This window comes from Octopus sinensis, linkage group LG15 (assembly GCF_006345805.1).
Source record: "Octopus sinensis linkage group LG15, ASM634580v1, whole genome shotgun sequence".
Lineage (NCBI taxonomy): Eukaryota > Metazoa > Mollusca > Cephalopoda > Octopoda > Octopodidae > Octopus > Octopus sinensis.
In genome coordinates this window covers 55,752,930-55,774,589 of record NC_043011.1, presented here as the reverse complement: position 1 = coordinate 55,774,589, position 21,660 = coordinate 55,752,930, and the positions used below count along the sequence as shown (strand labels likewise).

The 21,660-nt window shown below is 36.5% G+C and overlaps 1 protein-coding gene across 4 annotated transcripts in view; it reads left to right on the top strand.

Annotated features, from left to right (window-relative positions):
* The window catches only part of LOC115219795 (protein prune homolog 2), a 204,046-nt gene that overhangs the window by 171,052 nt on the left and 11,334 nt on the right, over positions 1-21,660 (top strand). For all 4 annotated transcript variants that reach the window (XM_036509782.1, XM_029790061.2, XM_029790062.2 and 1 more), the window contains exons 12-18: positions 7,658-7,853; positions 11,580-11,783; positions 12,489-12,647; positions 16,623-16,725; positions 17,518-17,649; positions 19,254-19,340; positions 21,279-21,377. In XM_036509782.1, coding sequence (XP_036365675.1) covers positions 7,658-7,853; positions 11,580-11,783; positions 12,489-12,647; positions 16,623-16,725; positions 17,518-17,649; positions 19,254-19,340; positions 21,279-21,377 — 980 coding nt within the window. The remainder of the gene's footprint in view (positions 1-7,657; positions 7,854-11,579; positions 11,784-12,488; positions 12,648-16,622; positions 16,726-17,517; positions 17,650-19,253; positions 19,341-21,278; positions 21,378-21,660) is intronic.

Sequence of the window (21,660 nt, the reverse complement as noted above, 5' to 3'; positions counted from 1 at the left end):
AATATTGGGCTGGAAAACCCTTTTGGGTAAAAAAAAGACAATGGTTGTCATGGTATCATAACAATATTTCTGTCTATCTACACACACACACATATGTATGCACTTACATACACTCACTCAAACACACACACAAATATATACACATTTAATGTTATGTTCTCGTTTCATTTTATTAAGTCTCTCACCAGCTTTAGGAAATAAATAATATTACCTTTTTTTTTTATTTTATACAGCTAATTCGTGTGTGTGTGTGTGTCCCCTTATTTATTTATTTGAAAATGACAGCTGTCCTTGTAAATGGACAAATGTTATTAAATTGATCAGAGAAAATTGCTGATCATTTTAAAATGTTTTATTTTATGTAAATATTGTATTTTCTTTGCTTTCAGGTAAATATATCAATATTTTATTGCTTAAAATAATAAAAACTATTTATGGTAATAGAAAAAAGACCTTTAAAGAAATCTTTCTTTGATTCCTAAATAAACATAGGGCACCTTTCCCACAATTTCCCATTCTTAATATAAATAATATTTTCTTGGGTGATGAGCTAGCAGAATCATTTCTATGCTGGACAATAATGCTTCTCATTAGCATTTCATCCATCTTCAAATTCTGCCGAGGTTGACTTAGCCGTTCATCCTTTCAGGGTCAATAAAATAGGCACCAGTCGTACACTGGGGTTGATGATATTGACTTACCCCCCTCCTTCAGAATTGCTGGCCTTGAGCCAAAATTTGAAACCAATATTAGTTATACTTTGTTTGATTAGTAATTAAGGATATTTCATTTCATTAAGAAGGCAATCATAATTAACATCAATTCCTCACACACCCCCACACACACAATATTAAACTATATTCGACGCATTTGTGGTCTTCCATTGGCATCATTTTCAGTCAAAACCTAGAGACCAACGCCAGTTATTTGGCAACGGTACATTTAATTAAACACAAGTATAAACTATTCACACAAGAAAACAACCATTTCCATTACCAGCCAATGAGAGCATCTTTTCGTGATCATTGTACCTGCTAGAAATAGCAGCCAAATCGCCTGCAAAAACATACCCCAGTGTCTTAAAGAAAGGAAAATGCATATCATATTGTCCTAGATATGCATACACTGTCAGAATAAAAGGATGTGATGGTCATGACTGGAATGTCTGCTAGATCATAGCTATGCTGCAACAACAGCAACAACAACCATTTCCGTTATTAACAAAAATTTTAAAAAAGCCATATTTATTTTATGTTTATAACTCGTTGGTATACGTCGTTTTGTCAATTAAAGAAATTTCTCCTTAAACGGTCATTTAACAGAACAGTCCTTCGTTATTAAAGGAACTGGGGAAAAGGTTGTAAGAACAGACCTGACAATTAGGTGGGATATAATTAAACAAAATGATTTCTTCTTTTAATTTATTCAGAGGAAGAAGAGTTATGATGGTTGGAAATGCAGGACAAACCTGTCTAGTTTCCCTGGTAGCATCAAAAGATAGTCATTAAAACGATGGTGGCAGTGATTATCATCATCATCAACATTATTATTATGATTATTATTATCATCATCATCATCATCATCATCATCGTTTAATGTCCATTTTCCATGCTAGCATGGGTTGGACGGTTCAACCGGGACCTGGGAAGCCAGGAGGCTGCACCAGGCTCCAGTCTGATCTGGCAGTGTTTCTACAGCTGGATGCCCTTCCTAACACCAACCACTCCATGATTATAGCGGATGCTTTTTACGTGCCACTGGCACAGGTGCCAGGGGAGGTTGGCAACGGCCATGATCGGTTGGTACTTTTTACATGCCAATGAATGTATTGTATGCAGTGCTCAGGTGCATTACAACTCAACAGAAAAAGTAACCAAAACTGCATGAACAATACATAGAATCTGCACAGGAAGGGAACAGTGAATAAGTCTTCAAAATGATGGTGATGGTCATGATTGCTATTGTTTCTGACCTTGTTCCTACGTTAGAAACAATCATAATCATCATTAAGGTGATGTGCTGACAGAATTGTTAACCCAGAAAGCAAAATGCTTAGCAGCATTTCTTGTAGCTAAATTTCTGAGTTCAAATTCCAGCAAAGCAGACTTTGTTTTTGATCCTTTGGGGGTTGATAAAATAAAGTACCAATTGAGCAGTGGGGGTGATGTAACCAACTAGCCCCATTCCCCTAAAATTTCAGGCTTCAGTAAAAGGAATTATTATTATTATTATTATTATTATTATTATTATTATTATTATTGGTTGATAAAATGTTACTGGTTTAAAATAAATGCTACCTGCAAGACTGAATGTCTTTATACCTGTTCATGTTCTGACACCACCAGGGGTCAATAAAATAAATACCAGTTACTTGAGGACCATCTCCAAGTCAATATTATCAATCTCTACCTCCCCCTCTCCCTCCACTATCGCAAGATGTGGCCCTTTATATGTTTGTCAGAAATCAATATTAAGTGACTCTATTATCTCAACTGAACATGCTAATTATCAATGCAGGTCACTGGTCTTCTCAAATTCTTGTAATTCTATCTGATTATCAGTTGTGGACGCTCCTTAATGAATAAATCTGACACAACGTTATTACAACTTCACAATTAACAAATGCTTACTTTCAATATTTATCTTCTTTCCAAATTCTATTTAATTAAGATCTATCTAATTAAACTAGTCTCCAATTCATTTTTTTTTTTTTTTGTTCTAAACTCCTCAATAAACTGAATTTATTTGTAAATTCAGTTCTAAGAAGAATTATTTTTCAATCTCTATAATAAACGGTAATCATTTTGATTACATTTTGACCCTTTTGTAAATAAGGAGGGAGAAAAAAGGACATTATGACTGATTTTGCCTTTGTTTGTTGTTGCAAGCAGATAAATGATTGCAAATGAAAGACAATTTCCCCACAGGTTCTCTTGTTTAACTGAATATCTGTAATCACCTCTGTGTTTTAACAGACCTTTAATTAGTCTAACGTTGATCAAACAGTTGGGGATCAATAGTGTTTCACTCTATCTTGTAGTATTGCAGATATTGTTAGTATAAGGTTGGGGGGGGGGGCAAACTGACCAGATTACATCCAGTTTAATCTTCGATCTGTTTGTGTACATTTATAATGTTTTGATGGTGATTTTCACTTCAGATAAAAGTGGATTTAATGGTTTATGAGAAGAAGGGAGAGAAGTTTGGGACCTGTTGTAAAGAGCATTGATTTCTGTGTTTATTGGAAATAGGGTCATCAATGAGTTGGCTTAGAGTATTGCTTGTTGTTGTTATTGTGGGCCCAAGTTAGAGTTGATCTAGCAGACATAGGACTTAAAGCATTCCAGCCATGACCATTCCAGCTTTTTAAGACATTAAGGTGTGCTTTGAGTAAGATTTGGTTGAGTGACCAAAATGATTTCATCACAAGGGGTGTAAATTATTACATTCCTACATTGTAGATTAAAATGAAATTCTGCAATGATTGTACTCATTGCATAGGTGAGGGGTGTTTGTGAAGGAATGTTAACATGAAGGTGAGGGGTGTTTGTGAACGCATAACAACTCGGGGTTAATGTTTTCAGCTCACAGTTATCATGTTGTTGGTTTTCATTCTCATATTGGATAGTTCATTGTGTCTTTGAGCAACGTACCTCATGTCACATTGCTCATCCTCCATCCAAGGTAGAGTTTTGCACTCTGCTGCTTAATGCTTCAAAAATTAGGATTAAACTCTTATCTGAACCTTCAGACAAGACTTGCTCTCTTTTTTTTTTTTTGTCTTTTTTCATAGCTGAATATATATAGTCTGACTGAGATAGAGGGAACTCATGACTGTTTTTTAGGGTTTTACAGACAAATGAAGTCTAGGCATGTAGATGTGCCCATGGGGAAAACACAGCATCAAAATATTGAAGCTAAATATTTAGGGGATGTATTCCGGAGTATGGTTTGAGTGGGTGGGGGAGGTGAGGCACCATGTAGATAATGAGAGGAGAATAAATTAATAAATTGGTTTGGTTTAGTGGGGGGCGAGGTGTGGAGCGATAAACAGACATCAACACAAAGGAACTAGAACTGTTGTTATAATGGTAAAAGAGAAAGACTTGATCTGTTAATGAGTGAAGCTTTGTCAGTCAGTAATTGTTTTCCGTGTAATATCTAGAATATTAATGTGCATCAATTGCTCTGTCTAATATATATGACCTGTACACTTGTATGGGATGTCCTTGTGCTTTGTCTTGGGTCAAGAGTTGTTCAGAGATGTGTGTGTGTGTGTGAGTGAGAGAGAGAGTATCGTTGTTTATAAATGTGTTAGGGTCTCATAGATGTAAGATAGTGAGTTGGAAATCTTTGATTAACTGAGATTAAACATGCATTTAGTGGACAGAAACTCCCATGTCTCTTTAATATCTAAAAACTGCAAAGGATTTGAACTTTAGTAAAATCAATTAGTACCAATTCAACTTATGACAACTAATATAATACTAGTTTTTATCTCCTGCACAAAGTCCACCTAGGCATAGTTGAATGGTGGGATTCAACCAGCAAAGAGCATGGACAGGGTCGGCCAATATACAGCTGCAGAACTTTACCTGACTGGATTTCTGGTGAGATGATATCCAGCATATCAGGTTTATGATCCAGGCTGTCTATGACTCTTGGCCAAGTCTGACAAAGCTTCACAAATGGGGCAATAAAAAAGCCCCCTCCTTTCCTTTGTTTACTGAAAGAAGGCCCCTTTAATATCTCAACAGCTGCTCCAGAGCCTTAGGGAGATGCAGAGGTGATATCAACAGCCATTCAATCCAGTACCACCCCAGGAAAGTGGTATCCTTTTTCTCAGCATCAACGAGAAGTCCAGTTTGTTGAAACTTCAACAACCGTCTTGCCTACTTTTCACAACCCCAGCCTGACAGCAGAAAGTGGATCTTGTCAAACAGTTAAAGTTCCCAAATCACCTCACACAAACAACACTCTGCCCAGACATAGTGATCTTCTCAAACTGCACCTAACAAGTGATCACGTGGAGACTGTCTGTGTCCTGGCAGGAACACATGGAGGAGGCTCATGAGAGGAAGCCAAATACGAGGAACTAGTAAAGCAATGCAGAAACCAGGACTGACAGGAATGTTGTTGAGGCTATTGAAGGGGGCTGCTGAGGTTTTGTAGGGCATTCATTCTACAAGGCTCCGACTGGGCTTGGAGTTACAGGTGCAGCAAAGAGGAGAGCAATAAATGCTGTTTCTGAATCTGTAGAGAGGGCCACTAGGTGGCTTTGGATAGAGTAGAGTGAGGGTCTGCTGCTATTGGAACCCTGGTTGGGTCAAGTGGATGGGGAGGGGTGGGGAAGTGGTCTGAAGTTGAAAGACCTGAAATCCTTCCCTGAGATCCCAGAAACATCCCTGATGAGGCATCCCAGAACATCATTGAGATGGACCTGGAAATATTCTATTATTAATAAGTGTATCCATTCAGTATATACACATTGTGCCTGTCTATGTAAAAATCACCTACTATACTCGTAAAAAGCACCCACTACACTCATGGAGTGGTTGGCGTTAGGAAGGGCATCCAGCTGTAGAAACACTGCCAGATCAGACTGGAGCCTGGTGCAGCCTCCTAGCTTCCCAGACCCCGATTGAATTGTCCAACCTGTGCTAGCACGGAAAACAGATATTAAACGATGATGATGATGATGATAAAAAATTCCTGATTCTGTAATTTGATTATTTGGCTGTTAGTGCCTAAAGTATACAAACAGTCCTCAAAAAACTTCCTGTGATTAAAGTGGCCCACAATGTAATTTGAGTTGGCCAGGCCTGACCTAGAGCCTGACCATTTGTTGTTGTTCATTTTTGCAAAGATTTCTTTATTTGCAAGTAGGCCTTTTATATTATCACAGTGTGATTTCAAAATCATACACATGCCTGGTAAAACCATCTGTGATGTTGCTTTTTCTAAAGTAGAACTCATATAAGTTTGGTACAGAATTCTTAACTTTCTGACATAAGTAATAAAAGGATTAATTTTTGTACAGTTGATGACATTGGAAATCATTTTAACACAGATACCCCTTTTGACACAGATACCTCTTTTAACACAGATACCCCTTTTGACACAGATACCCCTTTAAACATACATACCCTTCAATTACATTGTTGGAAAGGATTGGTTGAGATTAACTTATTTAGAACAATTTGCAAGACGTTCTTCTGAATTGACTACAGACAATGATTTCATCTTTAACAAAAAAATAAATTATTTACCATTCGTCATGCAATGGGTCTTTCCACAATTTCTCATGCCCATCTAATTATACCATAAGTACTGAAGAAAACAAGGGTCTGCCTTAGTGATCCTACTTTGATTTGGATACTGAAGAATTTGGTGCTAAAATTGGATTTAAGGGCACCTTTTGTAATACTAAGTATCCTGACTCACAGTCCTAGGAAAGATTAGATATTGGATGGTAATGTGCCATTATTTAGATTAAAACATTTTTATATTCCAGTAGAAGCTTGGAAAATATAAGAAAATTTTCCATTGTTTTAGATTTGATGTCCCAGTGACAGTTACATCACTCAACAGACTGGATTTTAAGATCTGCTTAAACTAATTTGTTGAACCATTTTAAACTGATTTGATTGCCAAAAAAGGAAAAAAAAAAACAAATTGAAAGCTCTATTTCCAGTTGAAACTCTAATGGTGCAGCAGAAAGAGCTGTAAGCATTCAAGTCTCCATTAAAAGGCTACGGGCCTCCTTCGTTTGGGGAGTTTAATATGTATTTGCTGAAAGGTTCTTTGAAAACCATCACAGTGTATTTGGTGCATGCAACTTGCCACTGATATCATCAGTGGCGCAGGAGTGGCTGTGTGGTAAGTGGCTTTCTAACCAACCACATGGTTCCGGGTTCAGTCCCACTGCGTGGCATCTTGGGCAAGTGTCTTCTGCTATAGCCCCGGGCCGACCAATGCCTTGTGAGTGGATTTGGTAGACGGAAACTGAAAGAAGCCTGTCGTATATATGTATATATATATATATATATATATATATATATGTGTGTGTGTGTTTGTGTGTCTGTGTTTGTCCCCATAGCATTGCTTGACAACCGATGCTGGTGTGTTTACGTCTCCGTCACTTAGCGGTTCGGCAAAAAGAGACCAATAGAATAAGTACTGGGCTTACAAAGAATAAGTCTCGGGGTCGATTTGCTCGACTAAAGGTGGTGCTCCAGCATGGTCGCAGTCAAATGACTGAAACAAGTAAAAGAGTAAAGAGAGTATGTTGACATCACCAGCATCCCCATCTCTTGTAATCACCTTTTGTAATGCCTCTTAACATTTTTTACATCAATTTCTCCTGTTAATACCCAATCTTTAACATTTTTCATTTTGTCAGCATTACTAAATTATGTTAATCCTTACAACAACTTAATCCCTGGTATGAAACCACAACATAAGAAGAGCTGTTCTATCATTAGCTTCCTTAATTAGTTCACCAGTCTTCCATACAAATTTTTGAAACCAAACTTGAAGAAATTTTTTAAAATTTTCCAAGAGTTCTATCGTACTGACAGTTCTTTCAGTTTTACCAGAACCAGTTGATTAGTGTTTGTGTTGATATTTTCATTTTGTTTTTTTCTGCCCTTCTTAGGATATGAAACCTTTTCAAAACTCTGAAAACAATTGGCACAATGAAGACGTCTTTATTGCCTCCGACTTATCAACTGCCATGGAGGATAATGCCAAAGTGAAGAATAACCCTCAAACAGTTTCATCACATGAAAATACTATGTCCCATCATGAGAATGAAAACAGTATTGCAATAAATGATGAAGAAACCCGACCTGGTAAGAATTCTTCTATATTCAGGGTTCCTAACATAAAAATAGTTTCTTAAGTATTTTAATTTTTAATAAATGTCAATTTTCATATTTTCTCAATATATGTGTTTGTGTGTCTGCAGCTGGTCCTCACTAATTAACTCGTTATGGCCAAGTGATTAGTGTTTGTGGCTCATGATGTTGTGGCTTTGATTCCTAGACCAAGCAGCACATTGTTCCATAAAGCAACACACTTAATTCTACTCGGCTGCTGTTAATTACCGGCTGACTCCCAACACCTGCCTCTCTCCTTCACGGTGTCACATTGTGGGTATTTTGTTGGGTGATGCGGGGAGGGAGAGGAACCTGTCCACGACTATAGAGGCATCTAAAGCAATTAAGGAAAGTATGGTGCATGTTGCCAAGTCATATTCCCTTGTGAGTGACAGCCATGGTTTCTGGTTGACACTCCTCCTCCTCATATCAGATTCAGCGACACGAGAGAATTCTCCTTGAGATGACATCTAGTCTCATTTGTCAACTCTTCATCAATATATGTTGTCACAAGGCAACCAATGAGATTTCAACTATTTCAAGGTGCCTAAAGCAGCGTAACACTCAATACAACCTCCTTACTCTTTCTCTTGTAGTGTCTGATATTCATGTGTGTGTGTGCAAAACACGAAATTATATATATATATATATATATATATAGGCACAGGAGTGGCTGTGTGGTAAGTAGCTTGCTAACCAACCACATGGTTCCGGGTTCAGTCCCACTGCATGGCATCTTGGGCAAGTGTCTTCTGCTATAGCCCTGGGCCGACCAATGCCTTGTGAGTGGATTTGGTAGACGGAAACTGAAAGAAGCCTGTCGTATATATGTATATATATATATGTATGTGTGTGTGTTTGTGTGTCTGTGTTTGTCCCCCTAGCATTGCTTGACAACCGATGCTTGTGTGTTTACGTCCCTGTCACTTAGCGGTTCGGCAAAAAGAGACCGATAGAATAAGTACTGGGCTTACAAAGAATAAGTCCCGGGGTCGATTTGCTCGACTAAAGGCAGTGCTCCAGCATGGCCGCAGTCAAATGACTGAAACAAGTAAAAGAGTAAAAGAGTATATATATATACATATATATATATATATATTATCATCATCATCGTTTAACGTCCGCTTTCCATGCTAGCATGGGTTGGATGATTTTGACTGAGGGCTGGCAAACCAGATGGCTGTACCAGGCTCCAATCTTGATCTGGCAGAGTTTCTGCAGCTTGATGTCCTTCCTAATGCCAACCACTCTGAGAGTGTAGTGGGTGCTTTTTACGTGCCACCGGTATGGGGGCCAGTCAGGTGGTACTGGCAATGACCTCGCTCGAATCTTTTTACACATGTCACCGGCACAGGTGCCAGTAAATATATATATACATATATATATAGTGAATCCAAACAAAGAAGAACAAACAAGAAAAACAACACAAAGATGTGGTGCAAGTATTGTATTATCAGACACTCAGGAAAGGAAAGAAAGAGGATTTTACATTTCGAGCAAAGTTCTTCAGAAATAGAAGAAAGTCCAAAAGAAGGGAAGATACAGGAAGAAAATTGCCAACGATACACACGTGGTTACATGTTGAAAATTTTATGAATGGAGGAATTATATGAGCTACATCAAGTTTCGTGCTTGGACAGTGCAGTAATTGGTCAGCTTTGTATAGTGTACCATGCACAGTCTGCAATTGCCTTCTCCATGAGGAAATGGAAGGAAAAAAACTGCAAGAAAAAATAAGATGAAACGTTAAGGGCAGCAGGATAAAGACTATGTTTCTTTAATCCATTAATTGAAAAGTATTGTTAATGTTGACTGTTTACACAAAAAAAAACTATGGCTAGTGGAGGTAATCAAAAAAAGGAAAGGCTAAAGTGTTTTAATTAGTATGTCTAATCTGGTGAGGGGTGAGAGTGTCTTCCAGTTCAGTAACAGAAACTTATCAAGATGCATACATTTTGTAAAAATTTTATAAAGTCGGGGCAGATCTTCAATCTAATAAGGATGTGTGTTCTTTCAGCTATACTGAGCCTGCACCTTTATGACTCATTAATATATGGCCTAAATCTCTCTACTATCCCCACCTTGACTGTCTAGTGTTTTGCTTGTTATTTAAACTCAGTTTGTTTTGCATTTCCTCTTGGAGTATCCACGTCATTTTACCCTGAACAATTGCTGGATTGTGCATGGTATGCAATAAAAACCCATCCAATTACTGCACTATTTAAACATGAAATGTTAATTGGTTCATATGTAACTTTGTATTCATTAAATGATATGTACCTCTTACTGGATTGAGTACTTCTTGCTGATTCTACCAACAAGCAAACTGCACACTATATATATATCCACACACATACACATGAATACATACATATATGCACACATACATACGCGAATACATACATGCACACACACACACGCATACGTGAATACATAATGCACGTGCACACACATACACACACACCATAAACACTCAGAACGACTATGCCTCCATTAATGCTGCTAAGAGTGAAATAGGAAACTTTAATTTTTGACACTGAAAGCTCTTGAATGAATAAAAGTCTTTGGTTTTGAATGTATGATCTTCAAAACATATCCTATGAGCTGGAAGAGTCACTTCGTAGACTCCGGAGTTTCCAAGCAGTTAATCTATGAAGAACTAAAACCAAGAGTGCCAAATGCTTCTTGAAATGTTACAGTGGAAATTTTGAAGCTTCACATTTAAAGCTGTACCATTTTGTCCAAAAAGGAAAAAAAAAAAAAAAAGAAAGAAACATTACTACAGAGTTTCTGTTCAAGAAATATTTTGGTATCTCTTTGAATGAAAGCTATATCAGAATATCTTTTGGAGGTGTTGTCAGTTTGTGTAAACTGTATTAAAATCTGTAAATGCCTTGTGAAACTCTTTCTTGAAAGAACCAAATTCACCTAAACCTGGAACCATGTTGTAAGATTGCATGAGGTTGATGTGTTTTGGTAAGGTAGAGAGGAGAAAGAGGTAAAAACCATAGAATTCCAGAGGAATATTGTGTGCTGCAGTACTTTGACAAGTTGTGAAGGAAACTGTTGTCAGTGATGTTGGTGTGAAAGCAACAGTTTCAGGGTAGAAACTGAAACAGCAACAATAGAAGTGAAGGGAGAGGAAGGAGGTCGTAACTGATGAACTGGAGATTGGTGAAGGATGATTAAGGGAAGGTTTATTGATAACTTGAATGGCTTTCATCTGGCTTGTGTCACAGATGACAGAATCAGTTATGGATGGTGGAGTCTGTAGGAAGAGATTTTACTAATTATAAAATTATTAATTTTTTTCAGAATGAATTAGTTTTCTCTTTTAAAATGTCTTGATGCTGCCTAAGACTTCAGAATATATGGCTTTTGCATGAGAAATTGTGGAAGAGTTTTACATACACACATGCACAAATATATGCACATGCACACACACACACACACACACACACACACACACACACACATGTGCGCATGCACACACACACACACACACACACACACACACACACACACATGTGCGCATGCACACACACACACACACACTCACACACATGTAAGAGTGCGATAGTTTGAAGTTGGTCATGAACTGGTAGAAATGTACCAGTGAACATTTTCTGTTAATTTGACTTATTCGTTTGTGCTTCTCTCTAAATATAAAGATGGGTTTTGCTATCACATGATTTACAGTGCGACCGTCCACTCTGCAAACAATTCGTCCCAAGAAGAAAATCAGACCGAATGTGGAATTATTTGATGATGAAGATGTCGAAGCTGACAACTGCACTCCACCAGTTGACTGTATGTTGGGGGATATAGATGACCTCCAGACTCCAGAAGATTTGGATACTCCTGAAGAAATCGATCCAGAAGGCTTGGAAGTTGACTGGGAAAGTATGTTAGATTTTTGAACAACAATTATTTTCATTTTTTTCTCTTCAGTATTTTTTTTTTTTTTTATTTCTTTACAAAAATATTCCACCAATATTGTCTTATTTTATTTGTATTGTGAGTATTAAACTTCCTAAAATCCTCATTTATATATATATATATATATATATGTTATTCTACCAATTATATACGTTTGCAATTTACTTAATCATCGGTATATTATTGTTATTTTAATTTTAATATTTCTATTATATGTAATTTTCTAGATGGTGTAATTTAATTGTTCATTTTGAATTGATAAAAGGTGTTTTTTTCTAATTTATATATATATATATATATATTATATTATATTGTGTGAAATTTGACTTAGTATTTCTAAATTGAATTTTTCCCTGTAAGTTAGGATTAATATTCCCTCAAATAATAATAATATTAATTATTATTATTATTATTATATATATATATATATATATATATTATATTATATTGTGTGAAATTTGACTTAGTATTTCTAAATTGAATTTTTCCCTGTAAGTTAGGATTAATATTCCCTCAAATAATAATAATATTAATTATTATTATTATTATTATTATATATATATATATATATATATATATATAAAGCATAAGGGTTCAGAACTGTTCACTCCATTTGAAGATATATGTGTCCCTTCATCTTCATTATTATTTCTTTCCCAATTCTTCCAGGTGAGACTCCACTAGAGTCTCCCAGTACCATTCCTGAATACACTGCTGAACAAGAAAACACTGATTCGAAACACTGGAAATCAATCGTAATTGGGGAAAAGCATTTCCGTATTGATATGAAAGTAGTGGAACCTTACAAGAAGATATTATCTCATGGAGGTAAGGGTTCTGGGTTCTTTTATTGGTCCGTCTACCATGGAATAGCTTTTGCCTGTGTATAGCATCATTTCAGAAATGAGTCTGTTGCCAGTGAGAGTGTGTCTGTGGAAGTAACGGGGAAATTGAAGGAATGAAAAAAGAAAAAAATGAGCAAAAGTTAAGGATTCAATGTTGGAATTGGTTTTGGGTTTGTTGCTGCTGCTTTGGATATTCAGAAGAACAAATTTCTGATTTCTGGATAGTAAGAAGCAAATGGTGAAAGATAGAGTCTGTTATAATAATAGCAGTAGAAGAGGCAGAAAGAGGATGATGACGGATTAGGAATTTGGAGGTTTACACTAAAACAGGGTTAAGCAATTAACTATATTTCTAAATGTAATTTAGGTCGTTAAGTGATAGAAAGAAGTATACCATGCCCACGGGCATATGGCATAGTCATTAAGATCATGGGGCTACTAACCCCAAGATTCCGAGTTCGATTCCAGTCAGTGACCTGAATAATAATAATAACACCGAAAAATACCTTAGGAATGAGAACCCAGGTTCGAAATTTCCCCCAAGACACCTGATGAAGGCTGGAGGGTATATCAGCCGAAATGTTGTGTTAACAAGATGAGGACAAATATCCGTCAAATGTAAATAATTACTAGAACTGTTAAATTTTCGTTGTGGTGCACCTAAACACTGTATACAATAATTTCATTATTATTATTATTATTAAAAAAGCAAAAAATGCACTTACTCTTTCTGTAATACTGCTACATGAAGATGGATTCTTATCTCCAGAGTAAATGCCATGAAATGAAGGTGACTGGTCCATACAGAAACTCCTTCTATTGCTTTCAGACATGGAAGATGGCTACTAACAGGATATGAGCTGCTGAATTCTTGGTTCTTGATTGTCTAAGAGAATCAACGGTTTTCTAGAATTAGTCCAAAAATAAAAATGAGGCGCTTTTCATGTAGTTTTAATACTGTAAAATATATGAAACTACCAGGACAAGAAGGTTGGAAGTAGCATGTGCTGGTTTTATGTAACGAAAAGAATACTTCAAACTGGTCTGGGATAAATTTGGGAATGTGGTTCTGTACCTCTTTCTTGATATGTTACAGGATGATCCCCACTACAAAAAAAATACAAAAAAAAAACAGGAATTATTTTCTAAAATACATATTTTGAATTAAAACTCATTTTAGAAGCAAATAAAATTATTGAAATTTAAGTTGTGACATGCTAAAACAAAATTCATCATCATCATTTAACGTCCGCTTTCCATGCTGGCATGGGTTGGATGGTTTAACAGGACTGTACCAGGTTCCAGTCTGATCTGGCAAGGTTTCAACAGCTGCATGCCCTTCCTAACACCAACCACTTTGTGAGTGTAGTGGGTGCTCCTTACATTTCACCAGCACAGGACCAGTCAGGCGGTACTGGCATTGACTACATTCGAATGGTGCTTTTTACATGCCACCAGCATGGGACCAGTCAGGCAGCACTGGTATCAACCATGTTCGTATGGTGCATTTTACATGTCACCAGCACAGGAGCCAGTATGATGGCGCTGGTATTGACCACACTCAAATTAGTGCTTTTTACATGCCACCAGCATGGGAGCCAGTCAAGTGTCACTGCTATCAGTCATGACAATGATTTCACTTGCCTCAACAGGTCTTCTCAAGCACAGCATATAGCCCGATGATTGAAGGGTACCTTTAAATGGGCTGGTTATGCAATACTGGCATCAGTCACTGCTGTGATTTCACTTGGCTTGCTGGGTCTTCTCAAGTACAGCATATCTCCAAAGGTCTTGGGCACTTGTCATTGCCTCTGTGAGGCCCAATGTTTGAAGGTTGTGCTTCACTACCTCATCCCAGGTTTTCCTGGCTCTACTTCTTCCACAGGTTCCCGCCACTGTTAGGGTGTGACACTTTTTCACACAGCTGTCCTCATTCATATGCAACACATGACCATACTAGCATAGTGGTCTGTCTTGCACAACACATCTGATGCCTCTTATGTCCAACTTTTCTCTCGGGGCTCTTACACTCTGTCGTGTATGCACTCTGACATTACACATCAGGCAGAGCATACAAGCTTCATCTCTTGACTGGCTTCTGTGCCGATGGCACGTAAAAAGCACCAACCGATTGTGGCCGCTGCCAGCCTCCCCTGGCACATAAAAAGCACCCACTACACTCACGGAGAGGTTGACATTAGGAAGGGCATCCAGCTGTAGAAACACTGCCAGATCAGACTGGAGCCTGGTGCAGCCTCCTGGCTTCCCAGATCCCGGTCGAACCGTCCAACCCATGCTAGCATGGAAAGTGGACGTTAAACGATGATGATGATAATGTGTGTAAATTCTAGCTATTGTTTCCTTATTGATTACAGAAGGTAAGTTCTGTACACAATTTCAGGTGTTCTCCATAACAACTGAAAATAGTTTTACTTTTCCCTTTGTTGAACTCCATTGTATTTGTATTGATTATGGTTGAATTTCTGTGGCCTTCATTGGAGTAATAAACTACTTGATGCATTTTTTATCAGTTCAGGTTTCTGTCATTCCATCACCCCTTTTTACACATTACTGGTTTTGTATTTTGCTGAGTTCTTTTTTAGATTTTCCTGTAATAAATATTAACCCTTTTGCTACCAGGTTGCTTGACACTTGCCTCTGCTTCTCTCATGCAAAAACCAGCCTATTTAAATGAAAACCTTCCATCATCATTTTTTAAGAGTTTCTTTTCAATATTCATTGAAACAAACACATTAGCAAGGGGGGAATAGAGCAACGAAAGGTTTGAATGTGTTAAAAGCCAGTCCTGCTCTAAGTTATTTAAATTTGGTTGAAGAGTGTCTACCTTTGGTTGTAATTTACCAGGTTCTGTTAAATATGATTGCTTTCAGCTTGTGTGATGTTTTTTAAGTTGTAGCTCCAAGGATTCCAAGATATTTTACCAGAATCTTCAGTTCAAAAATGATTGTTGTGGTCCCTCCAGTAGTTTGTAGAACACAGAGGAAGCCTTTAAATTGTTGCTAGACTTCAAGGGATAGTAACAAAATTTTACTCAAATCATATCCTACTGTCAGAGAAATATAGTTTTGCTTGTTCAGAAGTCATCTGGGATGAATAACAACAGTCACATGACCAGGCTGTCTATTGTCTCCTTTTGAAAGGTGGTGGGCATGGATTATTGCATGCTAGTTTCCCATTTCATTTATATTTGAGTTTAATTTGTTCTCTACATATTGTTTGTGAGCCGCTCTCCAGCTATCTATCTGTGGCTTTATATAGCTATGGTACGACCTCATCTGGAATTTGCATCACCACAGTCTGGAACCCCTATCTTGCCCAGGATATTAATCCTCTGGAAGCCGTTCAGCGACGTGCAACCAAGAGAATACCCTCCATCAGGCATTTGCCATATTCTGAACGCCTTACTTCCCTGGGCATGGACACATTGAAACTCCGACGTCTGGCAGCTGACTTGGCAGACACCCGTAAGATTACTAACCATCTTACAAACAATAACTCTGAGCACCTTTTCAAACTCCATCTGTTTAACACCCGTGGACATATTTACAAAGTCAGAAAACAGCACAACTCCCATGACTTCACACTGAGAGTTGCTGAAGCGTGGAACAAACTGCCGGCATCGGTTGTTAGTTGTTGGAGCACTGCATCCTTCAAAACTTCCATGCTTCCTGAGATTCGCCAACACTACACCTGATTTTCTCCCCTCCATACACACACAAGCATGTATCTGACTCATACACTGTTCGCTTTCCAGACATTTGTACATTACTGCATATGCTTTATATGCACTTTTGACAAGTTGTGGTGCACCTGAGCACTGTATACAATAATTTCATTATTATTATTATTTTTAATTCAAAATCTACCAATTAAATATAGAGTATTGATGTACCTTGTTGCATTTATTTTCATGTCTAACTTTTGTTTCCCATTTCAGGTTATATGGGTGAAGATCTCAATGCAATCATTGTGTTCTCTGGTTGTTTCCTTCCGGATCGAGGACGAAAAGATTACAACTATGTTATGGATAATCTTTTCTTGTGAGTTCAAGCAGACATTGTGTTGTTGTTGAAAGTAATGAGCTATATACATTAGCTCGTTAGAAGGCGGCGAGCTGGCAGAAACGTTAGCACGTTGGGCGAAATGTGTAGCCGCATTTTGTCTGCCGTTACGTTCTGAGTTCAAATTCCGCTGAGGTCAACGTTGCCTTTCATCCTTTCGGGGTCGATAAATTAAGTACCAGTTATGCACTGGGGTCGATGTAATCGACTTAATCTGTTTGTCTGTCCTTGTTTGTCCCCTCTGTGTTTAGCCCCTTGTGGGTAGTAAAGAAATATATATACATTAGCTCGTTAATGCCGTTGAGATTTAAATCTATTCTCTTTGCTATCATGACTGAAATACTGTTAACAAAATGTTGAAGTTGTATATTAATTAAATTTAAAACTAATTTTTTATAATTACTACCTTCCTTTGATTTCTACAAATGCCATTAATAGACAGGAACCATAAAAGACAAGTTTTAATATCTATTTTCACTGATGTCATGTAAATGATAAATTAGTAAAGTATGTCACATTGCAAGAAAATTAAAATAATTAAGTTCAATTTGAATTAAACGACATCGTATTAAAGTATTCATTTCTTGTACTCTCAGTTATTTAAATATTAGACATTTCAGAACTTTGATAGAAACAGAATTTTTAATAAATGGCACCAAAGGCCATTTATGAATGTTGCAGATCTTGAAGAATGTCTCTCAGTGTTTAGCTATTTGTTGATTGTTTTATACACTTAATGTTCCTAAATATTTTAATCTGATTTAACGACAGATACGTAACAAGTACTTTGGAGCAACTCGTGGCTGAGGATTATATGATCGTGTTCTTTCATGGTGCCACACCTCGCCGACAGATGCCTGGCTTCAGCTGGCTGAAGCGATGCTACCAAATGATTGATCATAGGTAATCAGATTTTATAAAATCGGTCACGTTCATTTCTCAAGTGTGTGTGTGTGTTCAGTAGACCCTAAAATGAAATCTAAACAAAATGAATCTATTTGAGTGGTTTTGCTGTTGAATGAGATTTACTTTGGTTGTTGTTTTATGCGTGTAAAATAAGATGAGATGAATTGATGGAGTCAGTGGAGCACTGAACTAGAGGCTTTATATTATTTAGTTTCATTCTACTTTCTGAAACCAATTCCTGTTGGCATTGAGGCTGCCTCTCCTTCCTCTGGTTTTGGTGTCCCTAATTTCCTGGAGTTGATCCAAATGCTGATGTGAGTCAATGTACAAAAATTGGTTTGACCCTGATGTTTGGATTAAATTTCTTGTAATATAATATATTACAACCACTCTTTTCTACTTTTTAAGATTTTGTTATCATGAATGTTGTTTGGAAATGTCATCTAATACATCAGACGTGAGAACCTTTTCTGTTTTCTTTACGTGTAATAATGATCGTGTTGATGTAAGCCGGTGCTTCAATGTGTATGGTTAGTGTTTGGCATGTTTGTATGTAAATGCAATTCTCATACAAAAAACATTTTTACAAGAATCAGTGTTTTTGATGACTAAAGTTGAAAACGTAGAATGTTTGGGAAAGTTGATGTGAATCCCTGGAAAAAATGATTTGATGATATTTTCTGATATTTGATGATTTATCTTATGGCAAAGACAGAATGGAATATGTCGACAGATTGAAAAGACTAAAGTGAAGTGGCAACATTAATCAGCTTGATAATTACATGTGGAACTACTAGATAAATACCACCTTTTAATTTGGAAAGATACTTGAGATGAGGTGAGAATAAGTGACTCTGGAATTAATTAGAAATGTAATGAGAGGACATGTCATAGGATACAGAATATCTGAAGTTTCAAATATTTTATGGATTTGAATTAACATATATAAAATTATATTTAAGATACATTAGGAAAATATTCAGACATAAAATGGTTCTGTATTTATCTTTTTTTTCCTTTCTCATTTAAATCACTTATAAGGAATATTTGTTTGTTTGTTTTTTGTATTTGGTTTGCAAGATTCCGGATGTGAAATTTAATGTTGAAGCAACTTTTGTTTGGGAAGTTCCTGATGACAATAATAAACACAACCACTGATTCTATCTCCATTCTGCTCTTGTTGCTTCAATTTGTTGACCATTTGACCAATTAACTAATTGATTGTTCAATCAGTTAGGTTTGTCAATGTCCTTTTGTCACCATTCATTACGTCATCAATGATAATCCCCCCCCTCGTCTCTAATCCACTTCAGTCTGTCTTACAATTATCATTTGCTTCAAGTATGTGTTTATCTTATTCAGTTATTTCACCTTAAATGTATGGCCCACCTCTTTGGGGAATGTCTTCTGATTCATCATATTTGAGATTTTTTCTTTCAGTTTAACATGTGTATCATATAAGTTCACAAATAATCCAGTATTTTGATAAATTCAAAAGTTGTTGTGTTTTGTGTACCATGTAATTCTTGCACATAAAACAATGTTTCCTGAAAAGGCAAACCTCTGCAAATGCTCATGGGAGTTTTATTATTTCATTCTAGATTAAAGAAAAATTTGAAAGCTTTGCTCTTGGTCCATCCTACTTTATGGTTAAAGACGATTGTTATGATGACTCGACCATTTATAAGGTTTGTATTATTTTTTAAAATAATGAAATGTCCACAAATACCCATTTCTTTAAATGGTGGATGAATGAGTTATGCCCTCTTAAATAGCTTGATTATTTCTCTCTCATATCTTCACCATCTTGATAATCTGTTTGATTTTATGAAATAGAAAACATCATGTTCTGAACACCTTACTTCCCTGGGCATGGACACATTGAAACTCCGACACCTGGCAGCTGAACTTCTTTTCCATGCTTGCATGAGTTGGATGGAATTTTTCAAGGCATATTTTTTACAGCCAGTTGCCCATCTTGTTGCCAACCCTCACCTGATTCTAGGCAAGGCAATATTTCCCAATGGGAAATTGGAAATGAAGGACACTGCTTGTAGGATTATGACTATCATTCAGGTTTTAATTTCGTAGTTGTCTCCCTTGTTTTTCTTTACCAGAATTAATCCTTTAGCATTTACACTGACCAAATATTTTGTTTTATGTTCAAACTGGCCTCTCACACCTACCCTACAATATCATTCTAAAAATTAACAGCTCCCTCATCAAAATAATATCAATAAATGAGCATTACTTTTGACAGACTAATGTAAATGCTAAAGTGTTTTAAGCTAATGGGGTGGGGTGGAGGTTCCCGCCTCACCACAAATATAATTTATATGAATTACAATATTTTCACTGATTATGTTAAATATTTTTTCAGAACTGATTCAACTAAACATGTTAGTGGAAGTAAATTTTTTCCTACAGTCTCAAAGTGTTATTGGTTAAATGTAATCTGCTTCTTTTTTTTTTGTTTAATACTATTTCAAAGAGATGGCATTAATATTGAACATGTTGGTAACAAAACTAAGCAAACCCAGTGTTTAGAATTCGAACACCAGTCAAGACAATCACCAAATTACTTGTGAAATTTAGCCTTTTATCCCTTCCTTTAGCTTGTGAGAGGAAACAGGGGTTGTATTTCTCTGACTTGGTAAACACCCACAAAATTATTAACCATCGTGCCAACAACCATCTTGAGTACCTTTTCGAGCTCCATGTGTCTAACACATGTGGGCAGGCCTACAAAGTCAGAAAACAGCACAGCTCTCATGACTTTTGGAAACATTTTTTCATACTCAGAGTTGCTGAAGCATGGAACAAACTACCTGCATCATTTGTTAGTTGCTGAGACATTGCATCCTTTAAAACCTCCATGCTTCCTGAAATTCGCCAACACTACACCTGATATCCCCACCTCCATACACATGTATATCATAACTCATACACTGCTGACTTTCGTACATAATTCTAAGTACCGTACATTCCACCTTTGATGAGTTGTGGTGAACCCGAGCACGATATACAATTTCATTATTATTTAAATACGTTCAGAGTTGTCTCCCATACTTGTGTATTTTTTTCTTTTTTTAGCTTCTTTCACTTTGTTTATTTCTAGACTAGATTCTCAATGCTCCAAGCATCAAATATACTGACATTTACTGACCTATTATTGCTTTTATGCTGATGGCATCTCTGAATTATTTTTATCTAATATATTGTGTCTGTAGGCAGACATTCAATATTTAATCAAGCTAAAACTAACATTGTTAAATGATGGACATCTTAAGCCTTCTGTTACTTTGATTTTGGGTCTTTGGTTCCCACTGACATAGTGTCTGGGAAGCTGATCTTAAACATTCCTTTCTTAACAAAATATTTCTCTTCCCAATTGGGTAAATTGATATAAGAGAAGTGGGGGAACAATGCCGACACCAGATTCAGAAGTAAATCTGAGCAACCACACATTTAGAATATTAATTCAAATTCTTCTAAAGTAATCTTAATCTTTTTTGCCTTTTTTCAGTTTTTTTTTTTAATGAACATTTAAGATTTACCAACAATCTCTTCAGATTTTATTTTTGTATCCTTTTCTGTGTTTCTGAATTTCTGTTTTTTATTTCCAGTTCAAAATTCTACTCAAAACTCCATTATGTGAAAACTCTGGAAGAATTATCTAAAATGGTTCCAATGGAACATATTTATGTGCCTGATCAAGTGAAATTGTAAGCATTCGCTTTTATTTTGCCCTTCTTTCTTTTGTCTGTAGAATTCTTCTTTCAAAATTATTAATGTTCCTACTTTGGGTCATTTATTACATTTTGTAATAAAACGGCTGAGAGTCTAGCATTTCTTATGATTTTACACAATAAATAATAAATATGCCGGGATTGTGGTTTTCCCTTTTTTACTTTTGAGGGAATAAGTACCAGTAATATACTAAGGGTCAGTTAACTGGTCAGACACAATTCTGTTCACTAAATCAACTTTACTAAAAGGAAATTTTTT